This window comes from Branchiostoma floridae, chromosome 5, assembly GCF_000003815.2.
Source record: "Branchiostoma floridae strain S238N-H82 chromosome 5, Bfl_VNyyK, whole genome shotgun sequence".
Lineage (NCBI taxonomy): Eukaryota > Metazoa > Chordata > Leptocardii > Amphioxiformes > Branchiostomatidae > Branchiostoma > Branchiostoma floridae.
Window position 1 is genome coordinate 1,285,046 of NC_049983.1, and position 17,500 is coordinate 1,302,545.

At 44.6% G+C, this 17,500-nt stretch overlaps 2 protein-coding genes across 2 annotated transcripts; both read right to left on the reverse strand.

Moving 5' to 3' along the window:
* Positions 1–1,523: 1,523 nt before the first annotated feature.
* LOC118415464 (ZP domain-containing protein-like) lies at positions 1,524–8,824 on the reverse strand. The gene is made up of 9 exons (XM_035820110.1): positions 8,586–8,824; positions 6,536–6,802; positions 5,983–6,164; positions 5,596–5,768; positions 3,854–3,956; positions 3,489–3,628; positions 3,064–3,172; positions 2,296–2,494; positions 1,524–1,588 (listed from the first exon to the last, which is right to left on the reverse strand). Exons 1-9 carry the CDS (start codon positions 8,800–8,802, stop codon positions 1,524–1,526), a joined length of 1,455 nt encoding a protein of 484 aa, XP_035676003.1. The 5' UTR covers positions 8,803–8,824.
* A 520-nt stretch (positions 8,825–9,344) lies between these two features.
* LOC118415468 (pentraxin fusion protein-like) lies at positions 9,345–11,778 on the reverse strand. The gene is made up of 3 exons (XM_035820122.1): positions 11,475–11,778; positions 9,474–9,642; positions 9,345–9,354 (listed from the first exon to the last, which is right to left on the reverse strand). Exons 1-3 carry the CDS (start codon positions 11,776–11,778, stop codon positions 9,345–9,347), a joined length of 483 nt encoding a protein of 160 aa, XP_035676015.1.
* Positions 11,779–17,500: the final 5,722 nt, after the last annotated feature.

The following is a 17,500-nucleotide window of genomic DNA, read 5'->3' on the forward strand; positions in this document are numbered from 1 at the left end:
CAAAGCAGAGGTTGTGTCGCGTACATCTAGAATTAGTCGGAAAAATACACCGGAGCGCCAGTGTAATTTTCCCGACTACTACTATATCTACGCGACTCAACCTCTGCTTGGAGAGTACTTATAGCTCTCATGAGTTGTGTGTGTAGAAACATGACTTTTAATACTTGACTTTAATACTGACGAAAGATTGAGGAAACGAGAGATGAAAGGGACAGATTAACAACATTGAACTGCTACAACAGTTACTACTACTACCAGAGATGGAGAAAGGGAGCGATTGAGAAAGGGGGATTGAGAAATGGAGAGACTGAGAGAGGGAGAGATTGAGAAATGGAGAGATTTAGAAAGTGAGAGATTGAGAAAGGGAGAGATTGAGAAAGGGTGAGATTGATAAAGAGAGAGATGTTGAGAAAGGAAGAGAGATTGTGAAAGGGAGCGGAGAGATTGAGAAAGGGACAGATTGAGAAAGGGAGAGATGTTGAGACGGAGAGAGGTTGCGAAAGGGAGAGATTGAGAAAGGGAGTGAGGTTGAGAAAGGGACAGATTGAGGAAGGGGCAGATTGAGAAAGGTTGAGATTAAGAAAGGGAGAGAGGTCGAGACAGGGAGAGAGGTTGAGAAGGGGAGAGATCTAGAAAGGGAGTGATTTAGAAATGGAGCGATTTAGAAGGGAGAGAGGTTGAGACAGGTAGAGAGGTTGAGAAACGGAGAGATCTAGAAAGGGAGAGATTTAGAAAAAGAAAGATTGAGACGGAGAGATGGAGATCGACAACGGGAGAGAGGTTGAGAAAGGGAGGGATTAAGAAAGGGAGAGAGATTAAGAAAGGAAGAGATTTGGATGGAAGAGAGACTGAGATGGAGAAAGATTTTATTGAGAAAGGGGATTTGAGAAAGGGAGAGAAAGCTTTAGTCTGAAGTCCATCGCTCATGCTGACATTTCGTTCCTCACTCCAGAAACGACTACTCGGGTTTGGTAGTGGCGCTGGCAGCCTTGTCCTTTCCCCAGAGCTCAAAAGAATAGTTGTCAATACCTGAAATAAAAAGCATGTCGAACAAAACACATCGAATCAAAGAAAAGAAGAGAAATAATTCGGAGATGGAATGACCAAATGCTCATTATCATAATGCAACTGTGGGGAAATTAGAGTTCAATCGCAAGATCTGATCTACAATGCTTGAAAAATCTTTTGTGGACAATCGACATCAACTGTCGCCATCAAAACGTATGCATGGTTTAGCTTTTCTGTTGCCTTGCTAAATTAACAAGCAGTCTTTAAACTGTGTCTTACACAGATTCTGTTAGGCGCATAAATATCGTTCTGACCGTAACGATCCTCGGCCTGCTCCTTGGCGTCACGTCCGCGTCTCTTCCTCGCCAGGAAGGCAGCAGCAGCCACCAGCAGGACTCCGGCTATTCCCGCAGCTGTGCCCACAGCGATGCCGACAGTGGGGAGGGGGATGGCTGGGGAAACACACAGACATCATGTTCATTATAACATTATACCGACTGCTACCTGACTGTGTACTAGTGTGCTCCGGCTATCCCCGCAGCTGTGCCCGTACCGATGCCGACCGTGGGAAGGGCAACGGCTGAGGAAACACACAGATATCATGTTCATACTGTCTACTCTCCTGACACATAATGCTCATAATGTCAGCTACCTGACACATCATGTTAATACTGTATTCTCTCCTGACACATCATGTTCATACTTTCCATTCTCCTGACACATCATGTTTATGCTATCCACTCTCCTGGCACATCCTGTTCATGCTGTCTACTCTCCTGGCAAATCATGTTTATGCTGTCCAATCTCCTGACGCATCATGTTCATACTGTCTACTCTCCTGACACATCATGTCCATGCTGTCTACTCTCCTGACACATCATGTCCATGCTGTCTACTCTCCTGACACATCATGTCCATGCTGTCTACTCTCCTGACACATCATGTTCATACTGTCTCTCTCTCCTGGCACATCATGTTCATATTGTCTACTCTCCTGGCACATCATGTTCATACTGTCCACAATCCTGACACATCACGTCCATGCTATCTGCTCCTCTATTGTCTACTATAGTGTGCAGTATCAGCACATGCAGAATTGTACTAGATACTGGACTGTCCTCATCATGGAAAAGATGATATGTGACTAGAAAACTTTCTAAAAGCTTTGAATATGAGATGACATATTCCTGTTAGTAAAAGCAACAGAACATATTATGGTTAGACGGTCACCACACACTCTATTTGTATTAGAGTGGCACCTTCCTTATAAACAAATGCTATAGCTACCTTCTTCTTGTGCATTCACAACTTTGAAGGGCCCCTGGGTTATGGTCGTTATGCGGTCCCTTTCGCTGGCACGTCGGACTCGGGCCTCGCTCAGGTCGGACACAGCACGCCTTCGCCGACTGGGTGAGATGCAGCCCTGACTGCACCGCGAGTCCGGGTCGCTCTGGAAGCAGACCACCATGGTGCAATGGATGTACACCTGCCATCGAGGAAAATGTAACATCTTTAGGAATCTGGCACACCACCGTGGGTGTAGTGTCCCCACCAATGACTCTATTGGCTGACAGCTAGCCCTGCCACCACCCGAGTAATGACTCCCTATTGGTTGACAGCTAGCCCTGCCACCACCCGAGTAATGACTGCCTATTGGTTGACAGCTAGCCCTGCCACCACCCGAGTAATGACTGCCTATTGGTTGACAGCTAGCCCTGCCACCACCCGAGTAATGACTGCCTATTGGTTGACAGCTAGCCCTGCCACCACCCGAGTAATGACTGCCTATTGGTTGACAGCTAGCCCTGCCACCACCCGAGTAATGACTGCCTATTGGTTGACAGCTAGCCCTGCCACCACCCGAGTAATGACTGCCTATTGGTTGACAGCTGGTCTGCCACCACCCGACCAATGACTCACTATTGTTTGACAGCTGGCCTGCCACCACCCGATCAATGCCTCCCTATTGGCTGACAGCTAGCACTTCCCACCACGCGACCAATGACTCCTAAATGGCTGACAGCTAGCCCTGCGACCAATGACTCTCTATTTTACCAGACTGGGATCGTCAATGTCGGGGAAGTGAAAGGACTGGATGGAGTAGTATAAGGCCATGTCGTTAGACCGATCTGTGTCTAGCTGAAGCGTGGTGTCGACGTCGCACCTACAGAAGAGAAACTATCGTGAATGCCACAGAATAATGGTCTACTGGCCAATCGTACAACGGCCTAGCGGATGCGTTGTGATCATATCGCGCATACAGGACAGAAGTTATTTTTAATGCCACAGAATTTACTGTCCTATTTTACAACAGCAGGCTCTTTACTGATTTTACTGAGATGTTTTTAACTGAGAACATTTGTGTTAAACACACTGCTGTTTCCATCTTCTAACAAATTTATACCTTCGATGTAAGGAGTTTGACATCAATTCAACACTACATAGAAACCGAAATAAAACTAACCAACTAACTAACTAACCCGTCATGGATGATTCTGACACTCGGAGAGTCGTCAGGGTCGGTACTGGGCGTGGCGAGGCAGCGGAGAGCGAACAGCTCCAGGCCGTTCAGAGGTGACGTCACGCTCAATCCGAAGTGCAGCTTGTCAGATGAAGTCACCTATCCATGCACAAATAAAGGAGAAAACAATAAAATAGACGTATTACATTGGAAGAGGGACAAGTCAGGGAAAAGAGTGGTTACAATATTTGTAACTAAACAGCATTACGATATTCATTACTTTCCAGCTGGTTTGTACACAAGACGACAATGATATTTTGCACTTGACGACAAGAAGACAGATTGGCAAACACTGCTCTAAAAAAAAAACTAAAAACAGCACACCTGCATAGGGTAGTCGTCTGAGTCATATGTCGCAGTGAAGTCTGACGATGTAAACATGTGCATCTCAAAGGTGAAACTGTTTTCCGCGTCCACAACTTGCACACTGTAAACATAGATAAACTATGTGGGCAACTATACAGATAACTTAATGATAAGTGGGGAACTGTTATGGTCTGACTAGAAACATGGGTTAAGACTTTCAATGTGAATATTAAGCCACGGTCACAAGAATCGTACGACGTCATTGCGATGGCATATTCCGCATATCGCACGATGATCGCAGTGAATCGCAGGTGAATCGTAATCAAAATCAGCCATCGCAGAGCATCAGATGATGTTAAAAAAATTTTAAGCGTCGTGCGATTTTTCACTTGTGTCTCTTCTCAATAGCCGAATGATCGCTTTTGTGGTTCTTTAAGCAACCAAATGTGGACCTAGCTGTTAAATACCTTCCTACAATGTCTTTCACTGTAGAAACAAATTAAAAGAAACCATAAGAACATGATTCTACAAAGGTTCAAATCAAGAACAAGTACGAGGCAATATAAGCATGGTTATCTCAGCCTTCTTGCTGGCTCTACGAGTCAAGCTTTTTCGAAAATCATATTTTGCTTTTTTGTGATGATATGCTATCCAGAAAAAGAGATGCCATCAGACAAAAATTATATCATAAGCATTACGTCATTAGCCTGCCTTTCTGTTCGAGTTTTCCCCATGGTTACAGTCATGTGGTAATCTGACCCGAGATTGGCGAGAGACCCACGAATATGTAGCCATCAAACAAATGCATGCATCACCTGTGCGTGATACTGAATCTAATCTGGGCCTAACTAAAGAATGAAACTAGAAGCTAGAGTCCCATCAGTTATTTTGTACTGACGGTTAAGTTAGCACCGAATTGCAACATCTGTTGACATTTGAAGTGCCCTTCCCTTCTCTGTGAGACAACTTAATGACGGAGGAACTTACCGAGGAGACGGGATGTTGTAGAGGATCGCCCTCCTCTGTGAGACCACGTACTAACGGAGGAACCTTGCAAGGAGACGGGATGTTGTTGAGGATCGCCCTCCCCTGTGAGACCACGTACTGACGGAGGAACTTACCGAGGAGACGGGATGTTGTTGAGGATCGCCCTCCCCTGTGAGACCACGTACTGACGGAGGAACTTACCGAGGAGACGGGATGTTGTAGAGGATCTCCCTCCCCTGTGAGACCACGTACTGACGGAGGAACTTACCGAGGAGACGGGATGTTGTAGAGGATCTCCCTCCCCTGTGAGACCACGTACTGACGGAGGAACTTACCGAGGAGTCGGGATGTTGTAGAGGATCTCACTTCCATGTGAGACCACGTACTGACGGAGGAACTTACCGAAGGGCGGGATGTTGCAGATGATCTCCCTCCCTTGTGAGACCACGTACTGACGGAGGAACTTACCGAGGAGACGGGATGTTGTAGAGGATCTCCCTCCCCTGTGTGACCACGTACTGACGAAGGAACTTACCGAGGAGACGGAACCACGTACTGACGGAGGAACTTACCGAGAAGACGGGGTGTTGTAGGGGATCTCCCTCCCCTGTGAGACCACGTACTGACGGAGGAACTTACCGAGGAGACGGGATGTTGTAGAGGATCTCCCTCCCCTGTGAAACCACGTACTGACGGAGGAACTTACCGAGGAGACGGGATGTTGTAGAGGATCTCTCTCCCCTGTGAGACCACGTACTGACGGAGGAACTTACCGAGGAGACGGGATGTTGTAGAGGATCTCCCTGCCCTGTGAGACCACGTACTGACGGAGGAATTTACACCGGAACCTCTTGCTGAAGGGCGTTCCTCTCACGGCTCCGTTGTCAGTCGTCACCTGACTGGCGATTGCCACGTTGGTGAATATGAATTTGTCCGCTTCTGATGACTGAAAACAGGGAGAAATAAAAAAAAAAAAACTTTCTAACAACCAGAAACCCTCTGTCATGAACTGCTATCGGAAAATATTTTAGCCATAGACATTCGCCACTTTTGACCTTTTCCCACCTTTTTGACTTACCAGTTTGCTCATGATTAGTGCAAGGCCACATGGACCACTTCCGGATACTGAACTATCTCAGATTTTCCAGAAAGCTACTCACATCCTGAATGGTCCCGCAGTCCTGCAGACCTGCCCGCAGAGTCACATCCGTGTCTGTAACTGTCGCGCGGCATCTGGCGTCTAGCATGTGCATGTTGTCCACATCTACCGCTGGTAGCGCCGCTCTGGGGAAGGTCACGACCATGTAGTTCTCATGACATTCCACGTTTACGATAACCTCAGCTGAAAAAAATATCAATGAATCTCACTGAGCATGTTATGTGCAAAATCAATACCTTGATGGTGGTCCTGAGAACAAATTTACTAATAATTACCAGGTCTCAAATCCATGCCAGAAATATGTGAAAAGTCTTGCCCGAAAGCTTCACGCATTGGGCTTTAACATTATTATGGACTTATGATCTTAACTCCTCGTAAGTCCTACCTTCAATTCAGCCTTTAGCTGCTATTGCTGGACTTAATCGTTGCTCAATAAACTATTGATGATACATGCATCCCATTGTATCAGAACAAACGGAGACTGTAGTCTTTGTTCAGTCAGTAACATTGAGAGATATAAGTCTTCCTACACCCACGTCCCATGACTGACCAACCTGTTGTCTCGGTCCCACTGATCTCTCCAACTTCCTGGTCGCCATCTCCAAACGCCGTCAGGGTGAAGGTGTACTCTGTGTCTGCCCACAGTCCGGGCACGGTGGCCAAGGTGTCGCCCGGGGAGGGCGGGGGAGACAGGTCCTGGTGCGAGGCCCCGGCGTGACGATAGCGCAGCCGGTACCGGGTTATATTCAGGTCAGCAGACGCCGTCCAGGACAGGGTCATGTAGTCCATCCCGACATCGGTAAAGACCAGGTCAGAGAAGCCTGTTGAGTGATAACAAAGAATATGCCTTGTGATAACAAAGAATATGCCTTGTGATAACAAAGAATATGCCTTGTGATAACAAAGAATATGCCTTGTGATAACAAAGAATATGCCTTGTGATAACAAAGAATATGCCTTGTGATAACAAAGAATATGCCTTTTTAGCCACTCACTGTGCCTTTTAGCCACTCAATCAGTGCTAAAAAAACCTTTTCTCCTCTTCTTTGTGAAAAAGTGATGAGACTATAATTTTCAAAGATCATGTCAGTTTGGCTACAATCTATTTTGTGGATATCTGTCTGTGGACCTTGGATGTTTTGCAAAATGTTTTCTCTGGTGATATATAATGCAAATTGAAGCAGTTTTTGGGCACTTAATACGCGTGGTACAGTTTGCCAGTTGTTTGTGTCTCCTGCTCATTCGTCGACATCTGTGGACAAAAAACAGGATAATTTTCCATAGATAAATGATGCTGTGAGAGTGTGAACGTTATGAAATGGAGGCAATGTATGAACCTGCAACAATTACTGAATGTACAATCGAGTTCGTTGTTCTCACCTGTACAGGTGCCTATCATTATATTGTACGCTATATAGAGTCAAAAAGCTCCTACAATGCAGAACTTTCATCATCGTTCTGCAAGATTAGGTTTAGGACTCGCCCCACGTTAAATCTTTACTATTTTATACGTTCTCAGTTAAGCTAAGTATATATTGTTATGTAGTTACGCTAACAGCACGGAGTAGATGTTGGCCGTTGTCCTGAACATTAAAGAATGGATGTGTCATGCCAAATACAAGTCTCTCCAAAAATTGCTAATGTTTTTGCAGCCACAGTATCACTGTCAGTTTGCAATGCACAAAATGTCTGCATCGTTGTACTGGACAAAACTGGCAGATGTGAAAAAGTATAAACATTTTGCAGTTCTAATGTCTTTTTCTTACACAACAAGAATTTTGTTTATATGTACCCAACCAACTGGATCAAATCTTGACGCGCACGCCGTATCTAAGAAAATAACGCCTTCCAGGAAGCCCTGCGGTTCAATTGTACCTTCACCAACCTGCCGTCCCACCATGAAGTGTTTTCTAACCTTCACTCACCTGGCGTCCCATCATGCAGTGCTTCCTAACATCTACCCACCTGCCGTCCCATCATGCACTGTTTACCACACTACCAAAACTGCTTTTTCTTGTTTATCTTGTTTTGCTTCCTCACAGAAAATTTTTCTTCGAAGAAGAAAATTATTCTGTCCCCAAGAAATCTTAGAAAAATGCGCTTGTCCATGGGGCAAGCAAATTTTTTGCTTTAGTTTTTGAGAAAATTTGAGATTTGTTTTCTTCTCTTTCCAAAAAATGCTTTTCTTGTTTATCTTGTTTTGCTTCCTCACAGAAAATTTATCTTCCAGGAAGAAAAAAAATTCTTGTATTTCTTACGAGTTGAATCTGGTTAGAAAAAAACAAGAATTTCTATAATTTTTTTTGCACTGTAAGAAAAAAGAAGACGATTTTGCTTAAATATCTAAAACAAATTTTGTAGTTTCTCGTTTTGCTTGAATTTTATTCTACATTTTCTTCCTGTAGGAATATTTTTCTTCATACAAGACTTGTCCATGGGGTAAGCAAAATAAGAAAAATCATTTTTGGTAGTGCAACCTTCACCATCAAGCTATCCCATCATGCTTCGGAGAGATGGAGGCTCTATGAATTACGTCATAACCATGTAGACAATTGATTTAATTCCAGTTATGGCGGCAATGTTGGATGTCGAGTAAAGGCTTACCAAGAAATACTTGGACTTCGCACAGGGCCAGTATTCGGGAGGATCCAGGAAGACGGACGCCCACATAGCGACCCCGCATGCCCGGACATGAGACGGAAATGGAGGGGTGACTCACGTCGATTTGAAGGTCACCTCCACACTGGGGGTTCGTGCTGACCTGGTCGGAATCCCCGATGTGGATGTTGAAGGGGTTGAGTCGTTCGGAGCAACAGTCCATGCGGTTGAAGATGACCACACTGTAGATATTGGAGACAGAACGATTTGTTTTAATGTACACATTGTATGTTCCGATGAAGATTCCCATAAATACCATATTTTGGGTGTGTAGACTTTGATATATCTACGGTCACTATTATTATCTGCTATGGGACTTGCATCTTGAGCTTTTCTTTCCCAAGCGTTGATTGACTCATTAAGAGTTATTGCGTTAAATCACGAGACTAAATGCATATACTTACTATATATATATATATAAATGCATATACTTAATATATATATAAATATAGGCAATTAATGACGTCATCACATATGGACCATCCAAAGCAAGTAAGTAAGCATACATCACTTAATGCTAATAAAACGTTAAACATTGAGTATGCACACACACACACACACACACAAACACACACACACAAACACAAACCTGTCTATAGTGAACACCCAAGTTCCTCAATATACATGCTGGCTTCTATAGACTTGATTATTGAGGCTTGGTTCAATTGTAAAATATCTGGGACCACAAAAAAGAGGCCACAATAACTAGGAGGTCCTTATGCAGGGTAGAACGGGTTTCTGTTTGTGTATTTGTGCGTCCGAGTGTGGCATGACTCTTCGCATATTCACTGTAATGATCACATGTGAACATACTGTACATGCGTACATACATACCTGTCAATCACATACGATTGGCCGAGATCCACCCACCAGGCGGGGTTAGCCTCTCCATGGACATTGGTGTGTGAACAGGAATCAGCAAGAGTGTCTATGGCACGGCTGGCCTCCCCAAGCACAGCGGTGCTGGTTTGGAACGTTGGCTTCCCCAGCGCGACATTGACACCTACCACAGGTGAGAGGACTGTCATCAGCACTGTCAGTTTAACATCGATGAATCAAAGGACAGAAGGTTTTTTATTCTTTACAGAACGATATTGTTGCTCCCGCATACCATGTCACCTTATTGTCCGCCAGGCGTCGCTTTCATGTGGGGTAACCTTGTTTTTACTGTTGAGTGCAACATTACCATGTTTGGATGGATTAATGCTGTGTTATGGAAATAAAGGGGCGTCTAGCTCTATGAAGAACGTCCAAACTGAGTCATATCCTGTGTTAGACTGATCTGGGGACATCTGGGTGCCCTGTTTTATTGGTTCTAATTCACAGCAGATGTCATGGGCTAACTGGACACACATGGCCCATCGTTACAGCTGCATTGACTTGAACAAGCCGTTAAAGTCAATCAGATTCAACGATGTCTAATAATAAAACCGCTTATCACCATTTGGCACGGACCATAATCGAAAACACAGTGCTAATTATCATTTTACTAGGCTACCCGTCATGCAGTATTTCCTAACCTCCATTCACCTGCTATCCCATCATGCAGTTTGTCTAACCTCCACAATTGTGATGTCCCATCATGCAGTGTTTCCTAACCCCCACCATCTTGCTGTCCCATCATGCAGTGCTTCCTAACTTCCACCATCTTGCTGTCCAATCGTGCAGTGTTTCCTAACATCCACCAACAAACTGCCCCATTAGGCTTCGGACAGATAAAGGCTTTATGAATAACGCCATAACTAGAGTTAAGCGACCCCATACCTCCATGAAATATTTAGATTTTTTGTAAAGTTTTTGGAAATGACTTACACATTTACATGATGTATGCATGGCCATGTTCATCATTGACTAACGTACACATGTCACAAATATAAAATTCCCATCATTAATCACCAAGCGGTTTTGCAATTTTGTATATATAATGCGAATAAGTTCCTTATTTTGAGTTCCTGCATATTTGGTATCTGCTTATGTTCCACCTTTTATAATTTACATCCGTTAAATTTATTGACGTCCACTTTACGAAAACAATTGAATTATACTATTTTATCCTTAATTGTAGAAATAAGGTCATCATTTGCATAACTTGTACATCATCATGAACACCTTTGCCAAAGCTACTTGCATGCCTGAATGATAGCAATCCGTCGTTTCTTTCTGCAGATATCCTCATTGGAGTGTCTTGAGAAAACGCCTCTGCAGTTCCAATATTAAATCCGAGGGAGCTAAAACTTGCCCAACTTTGTAATGACGCTAAAGGCTATCTACCTTTTAAATTACACCACCACATATTATCCGGAATAAGACAGAAATAAATTGAAAAACTCCTCATAGAATATCCTCATGAATTATGTAAATGTACTTCTATTTTGCATACTTAATATTTTATCTTGTGCAACATTGTCTTCGGTACTTATATACTAAAAATCAGTAAAATGCGTTGTTCCCTTCTTGACTTATCCTCATGAGGAAGCTTTTGACAAAAATGCCCCTGCTATCCCCAAACTTGCCGCTATATGGGGTCCAAACTTAAGTCACTTCTTTCTGAGCTATCTAACACCCCAAAAGAACACGAGGTAGAAACCTGGAAGTTGTGCTACAGTACGCAGGCAGTCCGTTAGGAGGCCCAACATGTAATCATTTCCAGTGTTCATCACACCCCACCGACACATCAAGTATGAAACCAATTCATTAAGCTGTTCTTGAGTTACCTCGTTCACACATACACACACAGACACACAAAGTTAACGCTTAACCTAGACCTAGTGAATATTTTACCTCCACAATATTTCATGGAGACAACCATGTAAACTAAATGTAGTAAAGGCTTACCAGGAAATACTTGGACTTCGCACAGGGCCAGTATTCGGGAGGATCCTGGAAGACGGACGCCCACATAGCGCCCCCGCATGCCCGGACATGAGACGGAAATGGAGGGATGGCTCACGTCGATTTGAAGGTCACCTCCACACTGGGGGTTCGTGCTGACCTGGTCGGAATCCCCAATGTGGATGTTGAAGGGGTTGAGTCGTTCAGAGCAACAGTCCTGGCGGTTGAAGATGACCACACTGTAGATATTGGAGACAGAACGATTTGTTTTAATGTACACATTGTATGTTCGGATGAAGATTCCCATAAACACTATATATTGAGTGTGTAGACTGTGATATATCTACTGTCACTATTATTACCTGATATTGGGACTCGCATCTTTGCACTAAATCACGAGACCGAATTCTAAACGCATGTACTGATTATATATAAACATAGACAAGTAATGACGTCATAAACGATGGACCATCCAAAGCAAGTAAGGAAGTAAGCATTCCTCACTTAACCCTATCCAGACTGGGTCATTCCCTGGCCCGGGGAGGGAGAATCCCGTTGCCACGGCAACATGAAAAATCACAAACCTTTCTACAGTAAACACCCAAGTTCCTCAGTAGACATGCTGGCTATAGACTGGATTATTGAAGCTTGGTTCAATTGTAAAATATCTGGGACCACAAAAAAGAGGCCACAATAACTAGGAGGTCCTTATGCAGGGTAGAACGGGTTTCTGTTTGTGTATTTGTGCGTCCGAGTGTGGCATGACTCTTCGCATATTCACTGTAATGATCACATGTGAACATACTGTACATGCGTACATACATACCTGTCAATCACATACGATTGGCCGAGATCCACCCACCAGGCGGGGTTAGCCTCTCCATGGACATTGGTGTGTGAACAGGAATCAGCAAGAGTGTCTATGGCACGGCTGGCCTCCCCAAGCACAGCGGTGCTGGTTTGGAACGTTGGCTTCCCCAGCGCGACATTGACACCTACCACAGGTGAGAGGACTGTCATCAGCACTGTCAGTTTTACAAACTTCGATGACTCCATTTTTTTGTCCCTAAGTGTAGTAGTAGTGGACCACAAGCCTTACCACCTTACTGTCCACCATGCAGTGTTTCCTAACCTCTACCACCTGCCTTCCCACCATGCAGTGTTTCCTAAACTCTACCACCTGCCTTCCCACCATGCAGTGTTTCCTTACCTCTACCACCTGCCTTCCCACCATGCAGTGTTTCCTTACCTCTACCACCTGCCTTCCCACCATGCAGTGTTTCCTTACCTCTACCACCTGCCTTCCCACCATGCAGTGTTTCCTTACCTCTACCACCTGCCTTCCCACCATGCAGTGTTTCCTTACCTCTACCACCTGCCTTCCCACCATGCAGTGTTTCCTTACCTCTACCACCTGCCTTCCTATCCTGGACCCGGCGCATCCCCGTCTTGTTTTCAGCTATAAGCAAGTGTATGCCCCAACGGTGCTGTAATACACCGTATGACTCTACTACTACTACTACTACTACTACTACTACAACTACTACTACTATTACTAAGAACACTTATCCCAATTTCGCATGATACATAACCGGAAGCACCATTTTAATCATAAGTTTCCTAGGCTTTGCTGTTGAAGATTTCAAGCCACAGTAATGCTGACTATGTTAGAAAGTATGAAATTTCTGTGGGAAAAAAATCTCACCTTGACCATTCGCGCCAGCAGTCATAGCGACCAGAACTAGCAGCCCCACGGGTACCACCACTCGCGGGTCCATGGTGTTTCCAGGCTAGCTCACCTGGAATAAAAGTCATCAGGAGGGGAGATTATCACCTGGATCACTTGCCGCTATTCCATCTTCAAGCATTCAACCAAAGCGTTCTGCAGTTTGAGCAACAGGCGATTAGAAAGATGTTCATATTCAGCAAAAGCAGCAAGTACCCACAGCATGCGCAGCATGTTTACAAGACAAACTTGACTTCCACAAACCCATATCTTCCTCAAATAAACAAGGGTTATGATAAAGTATGTCTGTTTTTGAGACCTTTTAAATTTTGGGTGTTATGATGGTCCAGTCCTATTGTAGAGGTCCTTAACATATTCCACCAAATATCATTAATATCAATCAACAACATCTCGAGTTATGTTATTTACAGTCAAACGCACTTACGTACAAAGCTCCCTGGGGACCAGTAGGAAGACGCCAGGTATTCCATTTTTGAACTTGATCCTCTTTTTCACAACCGCTACATAGCTACCAAATGTCAAAAATCAAAATCCATCCACAACTTTTTTTAGTTATATGCTGTTGACCTACATATGGACTCAAAAGTCCAGGCTAACCGTTTCCATAACCCTCTGTCAGTCTGGCGAAGGCAATTGACCCTTAAACTCCTGGGGTTTCAGCTCAGTACACGCCCCCAGTGCTCCAGTTTCCAGAGAATCCCTTTTAAAAGCGCGACACATAAAGAAAACGTCAAAAAACTGCCGGAGCGGAACCTCTGCTAGGAGAGTAGGCGATTTGAACTGCCATAGTGTTGTCATTAGCAACTCCAACCTCGTAACAAGTAGTTTAACAGGCTAAAACTGTGCATCAGTGCAGAAACATCTGCCTCGTTGTGACTTAAAACAGCAGCCCTAAGGCGGCCCGCGTCCCCAAATAGCAAGTGCCCGTGCCCTGACATGTGTATACACATGTGCTAACTATAACATAACATGTCTCTGCAGAATTAAAGCGACATGACATATACCTGAGACGCGACATATTCCCATGATCCCTATAATTATAAAAAAACAGAACACGCCAACTTTTTTACCATTCCTATGATAAGTCCCAACTTCTTTGAAAGAAAGTCTTATGCCATACCCCCACTTTAACCCGAAACATCAGGGGTTAATATGCTTTCGCCGCGAGGCATGTTCTCGACAACACATCTCCTACTTGTGACATAGTTGAACCATGCTTCACGCTGTGGGTGCACATAAGTTCCATTCTATAGATAGCGAGGAATACTCTCCAATTTGAAGGCGCTTTTTCCACTGGACCGTGATCGCTGAACGACCAGTGAACTTGAAATCACATGACCCTTGATATTGCAATTGGAATATGATGCACGATGTAACAATATGGCTTAACAAACAACAAATATTCTACATTCGTGTATAGAATTTTTCAAAGTCCACACAACAAGCAAATCATTTGAAAGAATGAGCCCAAGAGCTGCCTATCTTTGGAAAATCGCAACACTGCCATGTACAAAACACGTGGTAACCAAACTGGGTGTCCTGTTGCAGCACCACGGAACGCCGCTAGGGGGCATAGTCTTCATTCTTGCAACACGTCAAATGTCATAAAGATTTATCGAGCTATGCGGACCACAGACAAACGCAAGCAACACCCGCACCAGAAAACAGCCTTCCTGACGAGGATAATATAGCGTAATAAGCTTTAGACGTGGCGACGACTTTCGTGTCTTTTCTCACCCCTGCGAGTGGACAAGGTCTTCTGACCCTCCAGCTCATGTCTACTAATGCCTTGACGGGCCCTGCATGTTCGACCGTCGGCCGTGTAGGTCGTTACGCCATGTCATTTGTGTGTGCGGGTGGAGATGTGGCCACAATGGCGGGTTGGCCGTGAAAATCGTCAAAGCGCGGCTTTCTTAGCGCCCGAACGATAGACCGCGACGGCAGCAGGGCAGTCCAGGGCAAGGCGACAAAATATCCGAGTCCCGTCTTCTTCACATCGCCAGGAAAACTTCCGTGATGTGCACCGTAAAGTCGATTATTGTCAGTCATGGAGATAAGAGATGTACGTCTTTACTTACTTACTCTACCGGTCAGTACGTAAGAAAATAGCGCAATGTGGCCACAGGCACAGCCAATCGGTTACGTCTTTTTTCATGTTGCCAGACTGTACGAAAAAAAAGTAATGTTACAGAGAAAAATGCAAAGATGTTCTATGCAGAGCTAAGAGCCGGACACAGGCGATGATGACAGGCATAAAGTTTAGCGTCGTCGGTGGGAAATTGGTCATGGTCCGCCCTCTTTGCTGTGTACGCCTTGTTCGTTGAAAGCAGACCACGATGTACCCACGGTTTAGCTAGTCCTGTAACGTCTGCTTGGATTTCAAGACGTGCATAATTTACAAGAAAAACGCGGCGTTCCTACACGTACCGTGTGTTGCGCCATACTCGGCTACGCTGCCCAGACAGAAATTTGCACTTGTAAATTAGCATGTATTGGTCACACATATATCTGCGATAAAATCTGTTTTCCACATTATATATTAACTGGATCATGGATGTAGATCAGTACCGGCACAACGACAGTCGGGAAGCCAACGTCCTAAAAGATTACGGACTGACAACGTCGTCAAGAATTGCGGACTGACAACCACATAAGAGGTTTACCTTTTCAATGTCTACCTTTCTTCATCCAAGAATCTGTGTCCGGTATCCTCGGGCACCGTCACCTTCCACGGAGTATGCCTTTGCTACACCTGTCTCTACACTAGGCATGCCCCTAGAAATGGAGTATGCGGATGACGTGGACTTCCTAGATGAGGAAAGAGATCCAGTAGAAAGTCTCCTACCTGTAGCAGCGAAGAATCTTAAAGACTCAAATCTGTTTGTCAATGAAGATAAAACAGAGTTCACACATGTCTACCTGGCCGACAAACCAATCCGGGGAGAAGAGGAATGGAGGAAAAGTAAAATACTGGGTTCCCTCCTCTGTAGCTCGGCCGATGTGGAAGCACGCTGCATCATGGATAACATTGCTTTTAGATCCTTCTGCAAGATCTGGGTCCGAAGATCCAGCATACCTTTGGCAAAGAAGCTACAATCGTACAATGCATGCTAGGTGTCCACTATGCTATATAACTGCAACAGCTAGGCAGCACCAAAGGCAGTTACAGAGAAGTTAGACGTCTGCCACAGGAAACATCTGCGTGCAATCACAGGACTCCAATGGCCAAAACGCATGGTATCCAACGACACCCTATACCGTATCTGTAACACCATACCTCTCTCCGAAAGAGCGGGTCAATCAAGGTGGTCTATGTTTGGACACATCCTCAAAATGCCACAAGACACACCTGCACAAAAAGCCCTTGAATTCGCAGTTTTATGTTCTAACAGATTCAAGGCAAGCGAGGGAAGACATTGTGTCAACCTGCTCAGCCTGCTAAAAACAGACCTAAAGCACAGAGGTAAAGCTTTTCCCACAACAGCAAAGAAACTCCAGGAGCTAACTAAAGGAAGCTCGCAGGATGCAGAGCACAGTGGAGAAAGATGAAGAAAGACTGAATGCAGCTATAGGACTTTCCAGACTATAGATGCAGAACCCAGTGACTGATGATGATGATGGATGTAAAAACAAATGAAAAAAATGATAGAAAAGAGGGTGGAGCAAAATCCAAGTAAGGGTAGCGAAAATTCGAAAGAAGCAGAAGTGGGCACGAATAAGTATTGGGCGCACATAAATCTGTGATAAAATCCTAACCTCACCGAAAATCCAGTTTCTGCATAAATAAATGTAAAAACCAAATGAAAAAATGATCTGGATAGAAAAGTGGGTGATGTAAAATCCTACTGCGGGTAAACGTAGCTGAACCACGCAAAAAAAAAGAATTTAAAACAATAAGTTCAAACGATGAGAACGTCATGGAAACAGTGCCGAAAGAAAACTTACGACGTCGCGGTACACTGTCTTGTGTTGCTTGGCTTTCCTGACGAGGATCGGTACCGACGTGCTGGCGACAAGTGCCACTCGGACAAGTGTGAGTCCTCCCGACTGAGGCGTGCGCTTGGTCTGACGGCAGTTGATAAAGACCTTTCCTAGCCTCACCGCAACGTTGAGCGTGGGAACTGAGCGTGGGAATTGGGTGTGGGAGCGTGCAAAGTTGGCGGTAACAAAAAGAAGTTGTGCTTGCATTGGCGCCTTGAGGTCTTTTGTGTCATTTTGTACCTGACTTCTTCGGTCGACCGTAAATTCTGTCTGTACTGGTAAGATAATTTGTTAACTTGAT

Excerpts from the sequence above, each read along its gene's own strand:
- LOC118415468 (XM_035820122.1), bottom strand. The coding sequence starts at position 11,778 with ATGGGAATCTTCATCCGAACATACAATGTGTACATTAAAACAAATCGT. Across the intron at positions 9,643-11,474 it reads CGAAGTCCAAGTATTTCCTG|GTGTCAATGTCGCGCTGGGG; the intron begins GTAAGCCTTTAC and ends CACCTGTGGTAG.
- LOC118415464 (XM_035820110.1), bottom strand. The coding sequence starts at position 8,802 with ATGGACTGTTGCTCCGAACGACTCAACCCCTTCAACATCCACATCGGG. Across the intron at positions 6,165-6,535 it reads CAGTGGGACCGAGACAACAG|CTGAGGTTATCGTAAACGTG; the intron begins GTTGGTCAGTCA and ends TATTTTTTTCAG. Across the intron at positions 3,173-3,488 it reads GTCAGAATCATCCATGACGG|GTGCGACGTCGACACCACGC; the intron begins GTTAGTTAGTTA and ends TCTCTTCTGTAG.